Source organism: Serinus canaria, chromosome 1A (assembly GCF_022539315.1).
Source record: "Serinus canaria isolate serCan28SL12 chromosome 1A, serCan2020, whole genome shotgun sequence".
Lineage (NCBI taxonomy): Eukaryota > Metazoa > Chordata > Aves > Passeriformes > Fringillidae > Serinus > Serinus canaria.
This window is the reverse complement of record NC_066314.1, coordinates 47,493,500-47,514,098: the sequence shown is the minus strand read 5'-3', so window position 1 is coordinate 47,514,098 and position 20,599 is coordinate 47,493,500. Positions and strand designations below refer to the sequence as shown.

General features: G+C 46.4%; 1 protein-coding gene across 2 annotated transcripts; it reads right to left on the bottom strand.

The window, feature by feature from the left end:
- Window positions 1–1,462: 1,462 nt before the first annotated feature.
- Window positions 1,463–16,910, bottom strand: NFAM1 (NFAT activating protein with ITAM motif 1). 2 transcript variants are annotated; one of them, XM_009086564.4, is made up of 6 exons: window positions 16,706–16,910; window positions 14,320–14,658; window positions 13,166–13,275; window positions 10,589–10,690; window positions 5,960–6,046; window positions 1,463–3,358 (listed from the first exon to the last, which is right to left on the bottom strand). In XM_009086564.4, exons 1-6 carry the CDS (start codon window positions 16,758–16,760, stop codon window positions 3,299–3,301), a joined length of 753 nt encoding a protein of 250 aa, XP_009084812.1. In that variant the 5' UTR covers window positions 16,761–16,910; the 3' UTR covers window positions 1,463–3,298. The 2 variants fall into 2 exon arrangements, with proteins under 2 accessions (XP_009084812.1, XP_050825905.1); XM_050969948.1 differs by lacking the exon at window positions 14,320–14,658.
- Window positions 16,911–20,599: the final 3,689 nt, after the last annotated feature.

The following is a 20,599-nucleotide window of genomic DNA, read 5'->3' as shown; positions in this document are numbered from 1 at the left end:
GTAGGACAGCAGTGCAAAGCAGAGCCTAGCCATTCTTCTTGGGTGCTGCTCAGTCAAGCACTTCCCTTGATAAAGAACCAGCCCTACCTGGGTACGTAGAGATGATTTGCAGTAGAGACACCCCCGAGAAGGTTAAAGAAGAGAAGACAGAAGTGATGAAGGAGAACACTTTGGACACGTTTCACTGGTGTTATCTGCCACAGTAAGGTCTTATCTGCAGATAAAAGCAAAATATAGTTTGCACTGTTTCGTGTGACAAACCAGTGCCCATGCAAGAACTTGTCCTCTGCAGAAAAAGATCAACAAACCTCTCAAGTGCACCCTGGCTTCTGCTTTCTCAAATAAGGATTTGCTGTAAAGCATTATGAAGGAGTCCATTTAAAGGGAATAGATGACCACAGTGTCACCAACACCCTTTGTAGCAATGCAGTCTCAGGACCAAAGGCTCATGTCTGTTGATGAGGGCAAAGGACCCTCATCCTAACACAGCACTTCCTTTAGAAGAAGGCAGGCAGTGCATTTCCACCTCACACCACTGCTTACTTTGAGAACAGGCCTCCACTACCCTGAAATCCCGTCAATAGAAAAGGATAATTCAATACCTGGGAATCAAATGTTATACCACTACCAGGGAGCCTGCTCTGTGCATAACAGCACCATGCTGGGGGAAGCAAGTGAAGCTGAAGCCCTTAGAAACACAGTTTTTAACAGGAATCCATTCTCAGCATTCAGTTTAAAGCAACATGTATAGGGTGAACACAACAAGCCGGTCACTGCTTCTCACATTGGTGGAGCTGGGGAAACTGATCCATAATTTCCTTTTATTTTTTTTCCCCCAATTGCCTAACACTTAGAAATGAACACATTTTCTCTTGCTTGTAGCACTCATTTTTTGCACCTATCCTCATGGGCCACAGAGCCAGGTAAGACAAAAAGACCAAATGACAACAAAGAGATCAAGTGACTGCCTTTTCCCTGAACAAATCTCTGCTACAAAGTATTATACCAATATTATATAAATTATATTTCATAGTCTCTCCTACCTGTGCCTTCAGGCATTTCCTCATACCACCTTGGAAAACTCCATACCATTTAAAAACGTCTCTGCTCTCACAGCCTTCTGCTTTATGCTTTTCTCTCTCACACAAGCTGTTGCTGCTGTGGCTGCCCATGGTGCATAATACTAAAGAAGTGATTTTAGATTGTGGCTTCATAGCTTTAAACTTCCTTTTTATCATGCAGCAGCCTTTTAGCCTTCCTCACAGGGCCAGCCCAAAAGCCATTGAAATCAACACAGCAACCCCCACTCTGATTTTGACAAAGTTTGGCACACAGCCCAAATCCTCACATTTGCCAGTGTTTCTTAGAAATTTTTAATTTTTCACTTAATTGATCAGAACCTGGTGTGATTCTTCCAGTAATGCAGCACTGACTGTTCTAAAATAGCATTTTCCATTCCAAATACTGTTCTTTCTCTCATGTTTTATTTTAAACAGCTTCAGCTTTTTAATATAGAATTGTTCAGGCATAAATGTAAGAAACACACTACTTTAAAAGGTAACAGAAACACAAGACAAATCAACTCACTGCAAAGAGAGATCCTTGCCAGGAAATTTCCAGTAGCATCCAGTATTTTTAACATTTATAAAATTTAAAAAACAAAACACAAAACCTAAGCATCATTATTTTGAAAGTTTTTACTTTTCATCTAATCCACCAGCATCTGCTGAATATTTTATTGCCACACTGCAACATATTTATAATTCATCTTATAATTTCTTCAAATTTGTTAAGGAAAGGAATTGTTATACCTGTACAGTCCTCTGTAAATTCTTCTGTGAACACAAATATTTCCTGGTCATATTAGTAAAATGTAAAACTTTTTACTTTAAAAATATTTATAACTGCTGTGATCACTTAACAAATTATAAATGGATCTAATAAGACATGCTGCCCATTCACTGCCTTTTCTGAAATGAATTCCTCAGCGCTGGGAAGAGAAAAAACATTTTTCTATGGTTAAAGAAAGTCCAAATTGCATGTTTGAAACCTTTTCTAATAAAAAGAGCAAAGCAATAAGCGGATTATCTCTTTAAACATGGTATAGGAAGGTTGGAGGGCCCGGAGACATTTTCCACAGCCTCTATCTCTGATACATAGCAACATTATCTTCAGCTAGAGAGGGTCCTATGACCCTGGAGCTCAATTTTAATTTGATCTTCTCCTTTAAAGAGGTTTCTACAATTCCTCTCAAGTTATGCTGCATATTCTTATTTTGGGTTGGTTCTGTTTGGTTGTTATTTCATTGTTGTTTTCTAATATGAGATAAAACAGCCTCAGCTTTTTGATCTGCTGGTTTGATCATGTTATTCAGCTATTTAATGTAACTCCTTCCCTATCAGGACCAGAGTATGAACCAACACAAATGGTAGGCAAGTTCCAGCTGACAGGGGAGAAAGAACTTGGCCCGCATGCCTTAAGCAGCCCCAGCAAGGGAGTTTCCTCACATTCCCACCTCCTTGCTCCTCTTTTTTGTTCTGGAATAGGCACTGTCAGTGAGACATGTTGTCAGGAAGGGATATTTTCTGTGTTCCTTTTCTTCACCTTTATCTCCATCGGTGCATCCAGTCCTCACCGTGTACTGCTGATATTGCTGAAGGGGAAGCATTTTCTTAGAGGCACTGATTTGAGTCACCCCAGTAAGGTCACAGCAGGCATCTGTGACTACTTGATGGGATTAGCAGATTATGAGAAAGCTGTTTGCTGTGGGGTTCCGGAGAAAGGGAAATGGGCAGGTGGATGCTTGGATCTGATTAAACTATGCATGAAGTCCTGATGGCCATTTCAGCAAAGCCGCAAGCACAGGATCAGATGGGAGGCTGCAGGTCAGGATTGGAACATCAAGCCAGCAAGCAGGGAAGTCTCCGGATTGTTTTACCACTTGCAGAGGATCAACAGTTAAGTATTTCAGCCGGGGCAGGTGAGAGAAACCTTCACAGATTGCCCATTCCCAAGATAAGTGCTTGACAAAAGCAGCTTTTCTTTTGCAGCAAACAGCTTTGCTGCAAAATAGCTTTGCTGCATCAATGCAGACTGAGCCCCGAGGGATTTCAACAGATACATTCTGTTGTTAATGAAGGGCAGTTTAGAAGGGGCAAGGGGTTCACAATTCCCATGTGGTTGTGCTCTGAAGTCAGTGTGGATCTCTCCACGTATCTGCATCTCATCAGGGATGTGAGAGAGAAGCTCTGCCATACAGAAAAATGTCTGGTCCACGTAGGGTCAGGTATCTTCCCTGCTAGATATTCTCATACAATGTATCAGAGGATTCTTCTAGAGTTTCTTGCTTCTTAGGTGTCTGCAGAATGATGAAAAGGAGAAAAAAGAAATGGAAGAAAATTATTCAAAAGATGATGAATTAATTCTTAATAAGCAGATGCTGACGTTTGTTCTGTTAGAAATGGCTATAAGTGATCTGCTGAAACAGAAGCCACTACAGTGAGAAATGCTGCTCCACCAGAGACAAACGTGACTAATCCAGCCCAAGGGATAAAGATGCCTCCTTTACTAGTCACTCTTCCCCAAAAAAACTGTCAGACACGGAGGGGAGGGAAAATTGGACTCAGTAAGAAAATAAATCACTTTGGATTCTGTGAAGGAGGAATTCCCTGACCTCCTCAATCCTGTTTCTTCAACAGTTGAGTCTATTCCTCACGACCGTTCCTTGTGTAGACAAGGCGCTGACAGACTGATATTTTAAGTGCTGTGTGGCACAGGCCTGCTGTAAGCAAGGTTACACAGCAAGCAGCTAAAATGCCACCGGCTGAACTAAGCCCTACCTACACTAGCATTTTCTCTGTTGCCACCACCAAAGGGAAACACTACAAAAGTGCTGAGTGGAGGCACCTCCAAAGCATGCAGGATTAACCCCTTGCTATCCAAACTGGCCACCAGTCCAGAGTGACAGCATGCAAATGCTCTTTTCAGAGGCTTTCTGCCCTGCTTTCCTTTACAGCTCCCCCTCAGTTGTGCAGCCTCCCACAGCAAGGGTTGGGCTGGACCCTCTGAAGCAGAGTGAGCCACTGTTCAGCAATCTCAGCTCCCACTCACAGACCAAATCCACTGACCCACAAGTCTCACTCTTAGGGAAAACACCCTCCTATAGTCGGGCAAAGACAGCTGGAGGACAAGTGTCTCAAGTGGTCACAGCCCAGGATGACTGAGGGAAGCTGAGCAAAGTGCTTGCAGCCATAGTGAATAGTGCAAACTCTCCAGTGCTGAGCTCATGGGATCCTGCCACTCACACTTCTCTTCCTCCAGACCAGAACAAGAACTGAGTACACTTGGAGTTGTCTGCTCTCAGTGTGAGAGTTCATCCCATCCCCTCTCTGCTTTCTTCTCCTCTCCTTCTCCCATCTCTGCTTTGACCTCTACCCCACCCTGGCTGAGGCTGCCAGCGCCAGACCCACTCACACACAAATGATCCTCTGCTGTTGCTTTGTTGCTGCTCTGTTTTACAGACCCTCTGTCCCTCCAAGCAACAGCTGAATGGTGTGGGCCACACACAAGCATCTCAGCACAGCCTAGACAGCTCCCTGGTAGGGAAAAACACCACACATACTTCATCTTACCATCCAGACTGAATCATTTCAGAGGGAGCAGCTGGTAAAGGTATACAGAAGAATAAACAGGATCAGAAAGAGGGCCCCTATCCAAATAATTCAAAATGCAACAAAACACAAATGCAGGGATGCTGTCTTTTCCAGTGCATCAGATAAGACAAGCCCATAGAGAACAAACCATCCATCCCCTCAACAACCAGGAGCCTGCCACTGCTTTTGCTACCACCACCACAGTGGTGTCACAGCAGTAACTGCAGGAGGCCAGTGGCCATGGGACCAGACCACAGCAAGTAGCTCTGACACAAAGGGGGCTGCTTGATTTTAGACCACCTTTTCCTAAAAGGTGGGAGTTGTGAAAATGTCTCGGACACGTGTCCTTCATGAAAGAGAGGGCTGGTGCAACCAAGGAAACTCTCCCCAAAAGAACATTAATGGGAGAGAGCAGCAGATGTTTTCCAGGAACATTTTCTAGCATTGGAAGAGGATATATTTTTTTAAGCAGATAAGAGGTCTGGAGAAGAAAAGAAAAATTAGGTTCTGAGGACAGGAAGGAAATGCTCCCTGGGGTGCCTGATGCAAGTTTTGTCCATATGAAACAGCTGATGCCTGCCAGAGGCAGGGCAGAAGGCTGTGTGAGCCTCTGATCTGCTTCATGTGGCCCCCACAACTGATTTACACCTGCATATCCCTAGTTGTCTCTATTTTCACTGCGAATCAATTTAGTTCCTTGTCTCTCACTCATAATTTTCAATCCAACAAGAAGATCCAAGTCCAAAACATACCCACCCTTCCTTTTCCTGGGCACTGGAGCTCCCAGCAGAGACTGTATAAGCCCAGCCTCTGCTCACACCATCTTAGCTTCTGCTACCATGAAATGGCTCTCAGGTGCTTAATGCTGGTGAGAAGAAAGTTGTGTTCAGGGTCTGCTGCTGGTGCACAGATTCCTTCAGCCCAGAGGATGTCTCAGCTGCCTAAATAATCTGGAAAGGGCAATAACAGGACCAGCACCTGCCCAGCTTTTCATGAATGCCTGTCTTGTTCAGAGGGAGCAGTGATGCCAAACCCCTTGGTGCCTTTCAGCATACGTCACACAGCAAAGCATCTGCACAAAGCTGTGAGTGCCAGAACTGGCCGAGCTGCAGGAGCCAGGGCTCTGCTGGAAGAGGGAAGAGAGGCTACATGTGCAGCCCAGCTGTAAGTGCATGTCACATCTCATTTTCCCCTTTTGGTGGGACTGCAGACACATTTACTGCCTACTCATGAGATTCTATGGGGTTTCTTCCCCCGGGTGCCCAGGGCATATGGGAACTTTCCAAGAACATGGCCCTGGCCCTTACCTTCCCTGGAGGATTCTTTCTGTGTGATGGGTTGCTTGTGCTGTTCTCAAGGCTAGAATAGACATCAACTTGCTGCACATCCAGGCTCTGCACAGAGAAGAGAACAGAAAGTATGTGTCAAATAAAATACTTAGGTTTAAGATAACTAATTACCCACTGGGTTGCTCCCCATATCATGCTTGACATTATTTAGGGACCCCTGCTATCTCCAAAATTTTGCAGTTCCTGACCTTGGGCAAACAGAAAATCCTTTTCCTCTGAAATCCCTACAGTGCAGCTGCATCATCATCTTTTTTTCAGGCTTACAGAGACAGGCTTTGATGTTGGCTACCCTGTATAATGTAGTGGAGAAGAATGCCAATGCCCCTGCCTCCCTCTGCTCCAAAATTGTCCCAGAATGCAAACTGTGCACCAGAGGAACCACAGGTAAGAGGCAGTGCTCTGTACAACCCAAGACTGTGTAGGTGCCTGACAACCACAAGTTCTTGTGCATGTTTATTCTGGGGACACAAAGGTGAAAAAACGGGAGAGGCTGGGGTCCTGAAGCACAGAAGCTATAGAAAATGAATACAATTTCTGTTTATTGTCTGTTGGTTTTTTTTTGTTTTTTTTTTTTTTTTTTTTTCCCAAGCCAGAACTCTCCTTTCTTCTTTGAGTGAGCAAAGAATAATAAAAAAACATCCATTTTCTCCCAGGCCCTCAAATATTACCATGGTCCCACTCAGCTACACAGAGAAACACACACACACGCCCTGCATGCATATGCACCCGTTGTCCCCCAGGTAATCGTGTCACAGGAGGTGCATGTCAGTTTGAGTGATATTCCAGATCTGCCTGAAGGATCAAACATAACAATCATGAGGACTTTTCCATGTGTGTTTCAAGGATGACAGCAGGTTGCCAAGGTGGCTGTTTCTCTGGCAACAGGAAGATGGGAGGAGCTCTGGCTGCAAGAGGGGCAGATGGTATTAATGGAGAGAGGGAGGCACCCTGTAATGCAGTGAGAAGGATGAGTAAAACATGGAGGCTTCATTGGGGGCTGCCAGTCACTTGAACCCTCATAATTTCATGCAGATTTGCAAACACTCAACATCTTTAAGGATCATGGCCAGCAGGACAGTGCTTTGAACAGGGCCAGAGGATACAGAAGCAGCACTGGGGAATGAGCCTTGGAATAAACAGGCACTTCGACATGAGTTGGCCAGAGTGAATGGGGCACCACACGGCTCTCGCATTCCCACTGCTACTCTGGAAACAGTCAAATTATTTCATCTGTCTGCTTCCTGCTACCAAAAACCTGCTTTGCCTGCTCAGACATCCCCACCATTTGCATGTGCACATTTGCACACAGAAAATGCTATTTCCCCACACTCATTTTCAATTCTCTTTGTGATGCTCACAGTGAGGACCCAGTCTTGTGTGCTGAGCTTCCAGAAGCCTGGCTCCATGTCCCCTTGGCAGGACAGGCAGCCTCTTTCTCTACTCCAGTCTGAAGCTATTTGCAAGCAAGGTGTTTAACTGCCAGAAAAGATTCCCTTCCCTCCACATGACTTCTTTCCATGCAGGCTGTTAGCAATGCTGGTCCTTTTTGGTCAGTTGGAGAGCTGGTGTCTCCAAACACCATTTGCAAGTTAATTACTTTTGCTTGGTCACTGATCACCTGCTACCGTCACAGTGAAGGTACACAGGCCACTCTCCTCCCTGCTGACAGATTCCTTCCTATCCCTGAACAGCCTCCTGTCTCCCTCACACCTGGAAAAGCTCCTGTGCTCTGGAACCTGACTGCACCTGCACTGCAGGAGTTCTGTTTGCTGCTCAAAAAAGCTTGTTTGTAGTGTAAAGCAGATGAATCAAGTCCCTCAGATTGTTATTTCCAAGCTGCTTGTTAACTGAGCAGCTAAACTGGAAGACAGAGGATACACAGGTTTGGTTCTGGGCAGTGCAGTGAGATAGAGCTACTCTACAGCTGCAGGAGGACAGAGAGGTCAAGGAAGGCAGTATAGAGAGCACAAAGTGGGTTCCCGGCTGCCCCCTCATTATCAGAATTCTTCTACCTTGTATGCTTTTCACTGCATACAGCCACCCCCAGGGACCACAAAATACATAGTGGCACCTAGAAGAGCCACTGGGGAAGGTATTTTCTCCCAGGAACGTTCAGCAGGACAGCTTTGCAGAAGGTGTGTTAGGACCCTTCCCACACCAGGGATGAGCCTTGATACCATCTAAGATAACAGAAAGCATTTAATGAGCTGTGCCAGACAGTTCCAACAGCATCTGTTACTTTGATGTCCAGTGCTGCCTCCTCTTGCTTCTGCTGCCAGCTTCAGGGAGGGAGGACATTGTGCTTCCCTGGCCTCTCCTTCCTCCAAACTCCAAGCTCTTGCTTTCCCACACAGACAGCATAGCTAGCATGTGCTGGTCTCCTGTCCAGCCCCTGACCTCTGACCTCCTTTATCTCATCACTGGGAGCTACTTCTCTCTTGTCCTTCCTTTTTTTCCTTGCCTTAGATTACCACAATGCTGATCACAGATTTTTCCCTTCCCCATGAATTAAGCACTGAGTTCAACACCCACCAAGAGATTTTCACAACTCACCTAGTTCCAAACACAGTTTGCAGGGCTGAGTTTACACCACGCAGAGCCCCAGTACAATTTAGCTGTGGAGCACCAGAGTTATTCAAAGGGAGTAAGGTTTGTCAGCTTTCTATTCCCTTCATCTGTCCTGAGGGCCTATCCAATGCAGGTTTCCATACCGGGGCTCTCACCCTCTCTCCCCCCCTGCCCATTATGCCTTGCAGGGCCGTGCTTGCTGCTCTCCACATCACAGCCCTGCTCTCAGCCTGTGCCTTGTCTGGAGCAGGAGTCGCTGCTTTGAGCCCCCCCCACTGCAGGAGTTGCTCCACAGCAGGAAACTCCCGTGGGCAGACTTGTAACCCCCAGCATGCAGGAGATGGTCCCAGGCTGCTTGCAGCCCTGCCAAAGAGGGCCAAGCCACCTGCCCTGTGCACCGGGCTGGCCAGGAGCCCTGAACAGCTGGTGGGTGGTTAACAGGCTTCACAGGAAGGCTGCTTGGACCAGGTCCATAGAGCTCCTGCAAGCACAGGGGCTCAGCCAGCTCCTGGGATTGCCTGTGCCTAAGGCTGGCTCTGCTGGCTTGCTATATTAGCCTTAGTGGAGCCTGAACAGAATAACATGATGAAACATGTAATTAAGATGGAGCTAAGGATGCATGACGAGACCGACTGAGCGAGAAATGGATTTGATTTTTTTTTTGTCTCCTTGCAGAAATCATCCACTTCAGCAGGAAACTACCCATTCGGATTTTTATAAGCCTGAATTAAAAAGAAATTACTTGATACAAATGAAAAGGTTTATACCCTGCAACCTCTTTACCCAAAGCATTGCCTTTTGCCCAGAATAAACATATCACATACAATACATAGTGCTCTCTTTTAAACTGCTACTCCAAAAATTAAAGGGACACAAAATGGTGCCCCCCCACCACCACCACAGAGTGAGAATGAGAAGGGGCAGGCCCATCCTCTTGAAGGTATCTGCTCCTGATCAGGTCTCCTGCCTCCCTGGCAGATCTTTGCTCCTCTCTGTAGTACATTCTCCAGAGCTTCGCTTTGTTTAGTTTAAATGATTAATGCAGCAGAGCTCACAGGTTTTCCTTGGAGAGACTTTTCCAGCCCTTATAGACCTCACAGACAGAAAGGTTTCCTAATATTCAAGCAACATCCTTCTCTACTCACTTTCATTTTATTCCTCCTCGTTGGTCCCACAGATCGCAAGAAAAAATAAACCCAAGCCCTTTCCTTAGTGGAGCAACAGTCCCATGGGAGTAAAGGGAGAAAAAGGAATCCACATAAAATGGAGCTGGACAGGTTGACAGGGATTAGGAGTCATGGTTACTTGAGGTAGCTGAGGTCTAGCCTGACATTTCAGGTGAGACACTTCAATCCTACTGCCTATGACACTGCAGCTGCTGGGCTCAAAGAGTAGGAGCAGTTTGGGAAATGGAAAAGGAGATGCTATACAATGAAAAGGGAAATGCTTAAAAAAAAAACCAAACCAACTCCCCTTACTTTCTCCTTGCCCATTTCCCCTTGCTAGCTAGTGTTCTGCTCAGGACTGCAGTGGTCTGTGACACCAGAGAAGGTGTCACAGCAGAGGCCCAAAACAGCTGGGGGTTGGTCAGGGTATCATGTCTCTGCCCCTTTCCTGAGGCATCATTCTCCAGCTGGGAAGGCCATGCCCTCATGACACTGCAGTACAAAGTGGGGCTGAGAGTCCCTCTTCCTTCCTGACTTTTGGAGACCCCTGTACCTCTTCCTCCAGGAAACCTCCGTGGCCCCACATTTGCTGCTCTGTGCTGCTGGCTGAGGGAAAGGTGCTGCTCAGCAGGGCATGGGGCCAGGCTGGGGCACTGGGGAGGCCATGACTGGAACTAGGATGGAGACACACCCAGTTCTGAGAGAAGCTAAGCAGGGAAAGGTCACCAAGAGCAGGCTGGTACAAAGGTACTGCTTCACATCATGACACTGGCATTGTCTGTAGCATGGCAGGGAAAGGAAGGGCTGTACCATGATGCGGACAGAAGAGATGAAGGGTGATTCTGGTACTCACATCATAGACAGGAGGTGGTAGTGTTGGTGGGCTGGCTGAAGGGAGCTGTGTGTCCACCTTCTGTCTCAGGATATTTGGCTGGTTCCTTCTAGGGCAAAAAACCTGCTCAGGACAAGACACCAAATGACACATTTGGAGAAAACCACATGCCCCCAAAGCTAAAATGAATATCAGTGTCATATCAAAGCCAGCTGTTTGCACACCTCCTGAATGCTTCCACAAGAAAGAGTGTTGGCAGTGTCCATACAACATGTGCTGGTTACTTTCTTCACTGCATGGTTAAGTGTAGAATCCAGTGACTTACACTGGAGCAGTGGAAAAGAGAACTGGGCTCTGTGTGTACCTATAAAACACTTTCACCACCAAAACCTTACTGGCTGAAGGGTGTAAGTATTGAGCAGCATGAACCAATGCTATAGGAGAGAGAGTAAAGCGGGGCACTGGTCATAGTGCAGAGAGGAATTTCAGAGAGGCAAAATGCAATTACTTTTATCAGGATTTGGCAGGGAAGCTTTTCCTAATACAAAGAGTCTACAGAAGAGCATCAGACAATCATTAATGGTGACACCTAGTCAGTGATACATGGATGCACAAGTCCAGCATGGAGCTGAAGGAAGAAGGTCCCTTTGTCTGAACGTTTCTTGCATCAGATGAGCTCTCCTTGAAAACATTCCATGCACACACAGAGAAGGGTTAGCCCTGCTCAGCAAGCAAGAGAAGAGGCAGAAAAGGCAGAAGGCTTTGCTAAGTATCTCTGTTCTAATTCAGAAAGAAGTGGGATGATTATATTCACATCACATGAAAACGACAAACTGCTTTCCAGTCCATTAGTAACTAAGGAGGATGCTAAATAGCTTCTCTTAAAGATAAACATTTTTAAACCAGCAGGTCTGAGCAAGCTGTGGTGAGAAATATGGGCTGCGTTCTGCAGGAGGGCAAATGTAATGATTGCACAATCTCTTCAGACCCCAAGGAGAGGCCATAAGTCTGAGATTCACTGGCCCACCTCAAAACCCAGAGATGCCAGTTGGTGAGTCGTGACAGTGCCTCCACTCCTCATCCCCACAGAGACACTCTCTAGGCAAACAGAGACACGGGCCTGTCTCCAGCCGACTCCCTTTGCCTCTCACACTCCTCCCCCACATCAGACTGCCTGCAAGGTAAGTCTCACGAGATTAGCTGGGCTGCCAGCTGCTGCCATTCTGTTTCCAGCCTCATGAACTCTGACTATGTGTGCTGAAACCTGATGCTCCTTGGAGTCGAAGGACTGTACACACAGCACAGCCTCCACATAAAAGAGCATGCACAGAGTCTGCTGTTGTGGCAGAGAGCATCTTCAAGGAGTTATGGGGCACACTCAACCTAGAAACCAACAATCCCAAATTCCATTCTAGAAGATGTAAGGGTATTTTTAGGCCAGCCTCGAGATCTCTGGAAGAATGCAGATGATGCTGTTGGAACACCTGAGGGTGGCAGTACTAGAAGCAGTAGGTTTTCCCCAAACAACAGGGATTCCAATATCATGACTCCAGATGTTTTTTCCACAGGATCCATCTCATCCAGATCTTCTAACTCTGCTTTTGGCTTTTCTTCTCCCACTCTTCAAATCCTTTCTTCCCCACTCCTGGTATCCCCTTTGCTCTCAGCTTCCCAGATTCCACTTCCTTACCCAGCTGGTCCCAACCTGGGACACTAGTCTGCTCACCCAAGAGGCTCTGTCAATCCAGTCTTAAGACCCTCCTAGTGCTTCCTCACTCTAGATTCCAGTCCCAGTTTCCCCCTGAGGCTCATTCTTCCAGCCTCACAAAACCACTGCTAATGGAAGGTATCCCTGGAGATTGTATAGTCTGATCCTCATCCCTGTATCTTTTTGTTGTTTTTCCCAGTTTTGTAATTTTCACACAACCTTCCTTGGGATCCTTGCAATGACCTTCCCCTCTCACTCTGTCTCTTAATGTTTTCTGCCAAACAGATGCCCAAGGCTTTGGTCCCCATCCCCATCACACTGCAGAGTTTTTTTGCTGTGGTGCCTGAGCTCAGGAAGGCAGCTGCAGTCTCCTTGAAAGAGTAACCTCCATCTTGAAAAAGGATTAGACATAGGGAAAGTCCTGCCATCAGGGCTGTAACAGATTTGCTCGGATGCACAGGACATTACTTTTCTAACTGGCCCCTTCACAGGGGTTTTAGGCAACTGAACTGGTAAATTGACAAAAGCCATGACTGAGTATGCACAAACTGCAATTTTCCAAAATCCCATCACAAGGCTACATCTCCTTGAATATTCTCATGGCCAGCACAATGCTAGTGTGCCTTGTTGCCCAGTGTCAAATCCTTGCTCTAAAGCAGAGCATGCTGTAGTCAAAATGAATGCCAGAATTTCTTTAATGGACAAATCACTTACTTGTTTTGTCTTTTCTGTAATCTTTTCTTCTCAGAAAAACTTAAGAAAATAAACTGGATCAGACACCCAGCATGGAAAATTTCAGCATGGGGACTTCCAATTCAGTCAAGTTAGAAAAAAATGGAATTAATTCCTAGAGTGCATCTGGTATTGCTTTTTATTTGGTTATTACTTGCCTTTCTTTTCCACAGAAGCAGAGCTGTTGCAGTGATGCTCAATACAGCCAGAAGAACAGTAAGGGTAATGAGGATTTCCCAGCTGTAAGAGGTATTTATGTATCCTGTATCTGTGAGAAAGAAGGCAAAAGGTTCACAGTGTGAGCGGAAGCTACAGCCCTGCTGTATTTTTAAGCCTGGAAAGAGCCTTGAGAAAACTAAAATACAGGAGTGCAGAATATAGTGGCAGAAATGCACATACCCTTCAAAACATACTCTGACTGAACAGAGAGCAGAGTGCAGCTACAGAATCATACAGAAGATGCAGGGTATAAGCAGTTCCACTTCACAAAGGCAGGTGATATCAGACAAAAAATTTGGCAGATAGAGGCTGGCAGAGGTCTTTTTGTGATAGGAGCAGAAAGACAGGTGGTGGAATGCACAGAAGCCACACAAACCGGGAGGATGGGTACTGCAGGTATCCTCTGACCAGTATAGCAAAGCTACTTCATCACAGCATTTACATTAAAATTATTAACTCTTTGCATTTGCATTAACAAGTTCTTCATATCCAACAGTCATTAATGCACATCCAGCCAGTCAGCAGCGTGCACTTCCTTATCACTTTTCTTTAACATTCCTCTTGTTTTGCATCAAGCTTTCCACTCCTTTCCAGTGTGCTCATAAACTGACCAACCAACTCCCTGTACCAAATGGAAAAGAGGGAGGCATGTTGGTGAGGCCATAATCTGTTCATGAGTCCCTAAAACATTGCATACTGAATCTCTACGTGTGGTAACAATGAGTGACCTAATGAGTGACCTTAGCTGCCTCTGTCACACTGCTGAAGGAAAACCACACTGTCTCCTGAACACTGACACCTGAAAGCACTGTCTGATCCAGTGCTCAGGGTCCCTAGATAGATCCTGATTCCCATCTGGCAGGGCAGATATAAATTACTGCCTCTTCATATCCCAATCTATGCACTGGGAACAGCAGAACACCTGTGCCAAGTACATTTCAACTCTGATGGCAATTAGTATGGGCCATAAAGCATTATTCCTACCTGACTTCATAGCATGTGTGGATAGAGAAAAAGAGCAAAGAGCAGGTTTCCATAGCCATATACAGCTGATTTTTAACCTCCTGCCCTTACTTTCTGGTTTTTCACTTACCTCTAATAAGGACAAACACTCCCTTTCCCGTTTTTTGGATATCATTCCATTTCACATTGCAGTAGTATGTGCCAGTAGAAGAGATGTTTTGAAGTGGCATGATTCTGTGGTCGTAAGATAAGGCAGCAGTCTTATTCTCTTCTCCAGAAGGAATGGCTACATTTTCCACCCTTGTATAGATAGATGTCTTCTGATCCAGTGAATTAATCCAGTAATAGGAGATTGAAAATTTGGTGTATTTTGGCATGTAAGGGAAGATGACTTTACAGGGGATGGATATTTCTTCGTTGAGCAAGGCAACCTGGATTGGAGGTTTCTGCTGTACATCAACATTTCCCCCTGTAAGGGTAATAATTGTTTGCAGTCACCTAACCTCACTTTTTGTTACGAGAGGATGATCCCTAAAGACAGGATCACTCTGAAAATAACCATATACCAGGAAGTACGCCCATAGCACGCAGTGTTGGTCCTTGTCAGAGCTGGGTGATTCAGAGCATGTGCCCTGTGTGATCTGCCACATCTCTTGGGTAATTGCTGTCTGATCCATGATAGCCTGCCACATTCACAGGCTTCCCCTTTTCTCTTGTGAGCTCCTCCATACAACAGCAGCACGCAGAAAGACAGGAAATTAAGCAGGAAGTTAACTGATTTTGCAGTGGTGTTTGAACATATTTACAGCAGGTGAATAGAAAGCAATTTTCCAAGATAAATGCCAGCTGGACATCTCCTGATGTATAAACCACTCTTGGGAATCTATGTGTGGCCGTGGGATGGCTCTGTGGCAGAGAAGGTGTTGTACACAAGCAGGTGTTATCAGTGAGGCTGTGTATTTCTGAATAGAGAGTGAGGAAGGAGATTGCATATTCTATATAGGGGCCAGCACCAGAGCCATGAGAAATAAGCCACAGCTTAATCACTCCAAACCTTTGCTGCTCTAAAACAGGAGCAAAGCACAAGCCTCAGTGTTAGCTACAGGAACTATCTGCAGATGACTGCAGATCTTGAGTATTTATACATGACAGTATCTTAGGCAGAGATGAGAGCATGCCCTTCTCATGCTTCCTCCTAATACACACAAGCCAGTTTAAGGTGATCTATCACTGTAACTCAGTAGACAGTGATGCCAGAAGTTAAAAGAAAGGATGAATAAGATGGGGAACCACACCACAGTTCACTCCCTCCTTTGTTTGATGAAAAGGAAAAAACCTAAGAGTGAGCCACAGGCTAGTAAGGAGACTGGGGTACAGGACTTCTTTGGTTCACAGGGAAATCTGGGTTCAGTATCAGGCAGTCTCTGGATCTATTTATTTGTCAACTGATATAACACCACATATAAAGCAACTTAAGAGGAGGCTCTTTGAGAAAGAAAACCAGAAAGTTTTCTTACAAGTCTTCTCACAAAATGAAGGATTCTTTCAGAGACATGAAAAGAGGGAAAAAAGGGTAGAGAGAGAAAGTAGGGGATGGGCAGGCTTTTCCATTTATGCTTTTGATGGGATTCCCTGGAGTTTTGCATCTATGAACAGGCTCATAACAAAGTATTAAAGTGGTCCCAGAGCACAGCCAGGCTTGCTTTTCTGTCACCATGGACTAATGCTGCATCACAACAGCAGTGTCACCTCAGCACAGCAGGAGCTGGCATTGGAAAAGGCAACTCAGACTTAGCACTGCAGAATGCTGAGAACTGAGGTTTTGTGGTGGGGGACAACAATGGAGAGAGGGCACAGCTACTGCCCCGAAAGGACTGCTGGGAAGTACCATATGTTAAGGAAAATTCTCTACACGTCACACAGCCAGGGACAACAGCCTGACAGTAAGGAAGAACTTAGGTTACAACACCAGAGAAAGGTTCTTGGCTGTAAAAGCAACTGAGATACAGTACAGTCCTCAGGGACATGCTCAGTCCTGTGTACACTAGTTACAGTATTACAGAAAGGTGGCAACAAAATCCCAAAGACACTGTGGGAGAGATAACCCAAGTGGCTTATTCTGGGCCATATTTTTCGAAATCATTCATCATCCTTCTCCTCATCTCTATACAGCAGAACACACATGAATACAGTTTCGATATAAGACACAGCTAAGCACTACTGTAACAAAACAGAGGAGAGATCCATCTTCTTGTATAATCCCACTAGGTTGAAAAGACCATACCAAGGAAAAAGCCAAACCATTTTATTTAGGTTATCTAACCCTTCTCCCATGTTCCCCCTTTCTTGAGGATTCACTCTCTTAGCTTTGAAATGCTTAAAAGACAGAAATAGCAGCAGCGCGCAAATTCCTAGAGGGGATCTCTGGAAATTAGCAAAAGATAACAGCTGGAACTGCTCTAATATGAAAAACATGAGAGTAAACAATAGGAATTAAAAAGAAAATATTTGTTTACCTCCACACTGAAGCAACCAAAGAAACAGGAAGATGACTTTTAGATTTGGGATCATGATGGGGAGGTCAAAGGCTGTAAGAACGCAACCGGACACAAAGATCCAAAAGGCAAAGGGGGTGAGGGTTTGTCAGGTATTTTCATGCCAGGGCAGCTGGTTGATCCCCTCCTGTTTGCGAAGGGACAGGCGAGATGTACACACACTGCATTTGGCAAGCAGTTCCTGGCAGATGCAAGCTCTTCTGCTTTTTGGTCAGACTCCTCCCCACACCAGGGCTGACTTCTCTGTCCTACAATGATGGTGTTAGACCTACCAGCGGGTGTCCAAAGACTAGACCACAAGCAATTTAACACACAGAGCTTTGCCTCCTGATGGCTGTAAAATATCGCATGCATTTACTACAAACTTTGTCACCTTCCACAAAGTGTGGGATCACCTGTTTTGCCTTCAACACAGAAAACCAGTACACAGGAGCAGTCACTACAGAGCAAAGGATCTACTGTACCCCTGACTCCATAAAATAGCCCTCCACAGCCAACTTCTCCACTAGGTCCCTTCAGAGGAAGGCACTCATATTCACAGAGTGAGAACAACTGGACAGCGAATTCGTCCTGAACAGCTGGACTGTTTCTGATCCGTACCGTGCTGGCTCTGAATCAGCTTTGCAATGCAGGCAAGCTTTAAGTAATCTATTGTAGGCAAATCTAAGGAGAGCCCTTTGAAGAAGAAAAACCATGTTTTGTGGGAGGCTCCTGCCGCCTATACTCACGAAGAGTCTTTGATTTTCAATGAACGCTTGTTTTTAGCTAAGACATCTGCAATGCAACAGCTGAGCAGCATCTGACTCATAAAAACTCCTGTGGCTGAGAGGTCTTCACTTCTCTTTAGGCAGCTTCCTCCTTTCACACTTCTTGTGAGACAACTGCTCTGTCCACATGAAAGCCCTTTGCTGCAACTTCAAGGGTGCCCATTCACATGGGGTGCTGTGCTGCAGAGACTGGTGGGGGATGGCCATGTGGGGAAAGACCTAGGCAGCAGATGAGCCTGAAGCTTCATGTATTCAAAAGCACCATCAGTTGTTCTATGCCTCCAGACTTTGTAGGAACAAGGTTTACTCCAAACAACCTTTGGTTTACAGCATTACTCCTCCTGTTCAGCCTGGGACAGGTCCCCAGGAGGAAGGGGTCTTGACACAGTGGGAGGCATGTAGCTGCATGATGCCCAGGGATGGCTCTAACACCTCTCTGAGAGCCCTGGCAGATGGGGAGAGGAGAAAGTGGTTTTGTGTCGCTCTGCAAGGCTGGTGCAGCAGCTGCACTCCTCCAGGGAAGGTTTAGCTCAGATTAGCCAAAACCAACTCCTCTCCCCAAGACATTGCTGATGTGAGCTGCACGGGGCTGGTCTCAGCTGGAAATCACTCCTCACAGGTCCTAATGCTGAGCAGCAAGGACAATCAAAAGCAGTAACAAGACACTTGGGGCCCACTTGGTATTTCAGATATGGAGGCACAGATCAGGCAGCTGTGGCTCTGGGGTCACAACAGTATTTAGAAGCCTTTCTCAGGTCTGAACAGCATCTCAGAGTAGTTGGGGCAGGAGACAGAAGGAAGCAGAAGCTCACTACCTTCCTGTGGAAGAACTCCACTGAATAGTGAGGGCTTCCTCAGCTCTTATATCATGCTCATCCCCATGGTAGCACACAGCTTTGTAATTTCCAGTATTGATGTATTTCTAGAGGACAGAACATGCTGCTCCTGCCAGTGATGTGTTTTAACTGTTATCAGCATTTATCTGCTTCAGGAATTCAGGGTGATAAGTGGATTAAGTGCGGTAGGTTTGTAGGGCTGTTAGGTCAACATCATCCTTCCGTCCTTTCTGTTCTCTTCCTATAAACAATCCTGCTGCCACTTGAAATGCCAAGTCCTAGAAATATCCCTGTCTGGAATTTAAAAAAAAAAATTAAAAAAAAATCTAGCATTTCAAAAGAGATCACACATAAGACTCAGCTGTGGGATTAAAGGCACAGCCAGGCCAGAAATACATTCACTGCTGGGATTTGCTATGGTAGAGCTCACTGAAAAGAAATGGCTTTGAAACGACTACCCAGCAGCTATTAACTGAGAGACAGGATGACATTCTGTTCCTTAGAGCCTAAAGGGAGCCTGAATCTTTGAATGTTAAATTCTAATTCAATTTGGTCTGGGGATTCTGAACTGAGTTTTAACCCTGGAGACATAAATGGGAGGAAGATGAGGAAAAGCTGGGGAGTTGCTATTACCAGCCAGTAGCAGGACTGATCGTCCCAAAACTTATGTGGAACTAACCAGGATACCTGTGCCAAAGGAAATAAATTAAAAAGCTCCAAAGGAACAGGTCATTGTATGACCTTCACTCATGCATTATACAGTACATTGGTGCATGTGAGCCAGTCTCTACAGCATGATGAGGAGAACAGCCTGGCCAGCTGTAAAACCCACCACAGCACTGACTGGCCAGGACCTGTACAGCTTGGTCCTTCCTTTGATGAAGCGAATGCTGACACTTCCTGAAATTAAATACAGGATTGGGGTAGATTCAAGCCAGTTTCTGCCTGTAGCTGAAAAGTGGATATTAATTTCACTGAAGCACTTTAAAAAGCCCACAATAGTGGCCAGCATTCCCAATCGTGAGGAAAAGCACATTGTTCCAGCACGCATGAACAACAAGTTTGGGCAAGTGCTGCACCTACCAGAAGCGCCTGTTCACAGCTGTGTCCAATGTACACCCACAAGTCAAGGCACACACACGAGCCCACACATGCCCCCACAGCCAACTCCAGGGAAAGCATTAATTCAAACAAAAAGGCTGGGGCTAGCCAAGGCAAAAGCAATGCTGCAGAGACCACAACAAAGCCTCTTTATTGCTGAAGCGTTTAACACCACAACCATCCAAAAGAGAAACACCGCCTGGCACACAGAAAAGCTGCAGCAGCTCAGTGAGCCTGATTGCACAGAGCGCTTCAGAGCATTCCCCAGCATGGCAGCTCTGGGTTTGCTGCCTTGTCAGAGACCAGCTCAAACTCCCATCGCTGGAAAGCCAGCCAGTGGCAACATGTGCACCTCTGAGGATTCACAATCTCTTTGACTCATCTAACCCCAGACTCCAAGGCATAGAGTTTCCCTGTGTCTGGCAGCAGGAGCGCTAGCAGAGCCAGCATGAGCAGGACCATACTCCTGCCAGCCTTTTTACCACTGTTGTGTGTCGAGTGCCTCTCAGCAAGGCAGATGATGCTGAGGTAAAAGCTGCCAATGCCCTCACTACGTTTCTACCCACTGAAATGCTGTAGGGAAGAGAATGATCAGTGACTTGATGGGAAAACAGAAAATTAGAGGTGTTGACACCACCATGGGGAAGGGAGGGGACAGTTCTCTAATTCCCTTTCACCAGCAAAACGAGTCTGCCCTAGAAATCCCCTACTCCTGCTTTTTCTCTGCTCACCTGCTGGAAAGATTCCCAGGGACTAAGTTACCACCACGGGCCTGACTAAGTTACCACTCCCGGGGCCGTGCCTCAGCCTCGCCGTGAATCCCACCCGTTCTCCGTCCCTGGCTCCTTGTGTGGCAGGCTCTGGCCAGCGGGAATCCGCCTGGTGGGAGAGCTTTGCCTACTCAGGGTGATACTTCCAGAAGAACATCTACCTGGCCGGGCCTGGGGTTGAGGCGAGGCCAGGTCCGCCTGATCCAGGGGGTTAAATGTTGCCCCGGGCAGCCGCCCAGCGTCCGGCGGGGGGCTGAGCCGCGCACACCAAGCCCGGACCGGCCGTGCCGCGGTGGCGGGCCGGGCAGGGCCGGGCAGGGCCGGGCAGGGGGGGTGGAGGCCGCTCCCGCCGACCCGTGCCCTCGCCCACAAGATGGCGCC

Coding starts and splice junctions, on each gene's coding strand:
- NFAM1 (XM_009086564.4), bottom strand. CDS start 16,760: ATGATCCCAAATCTAAAAGTCATCTTCCTGTTTCTTTGGTTGCTTCAG. Junction 13,276..14,319: donor AGTGTTTGTCCTTATTAGAG/GTAAGTGAAAAA, acceptor TCTTTCTCACAG/ATACAGGATACATAAATACC. Junction 6,047..10,588: donor TACCACCTCCTGTCTATGAT/GTGAGTACCAGA, acceptor TTCTCTGTGCAG/AGCCTGGATGTGCAGCAAGT.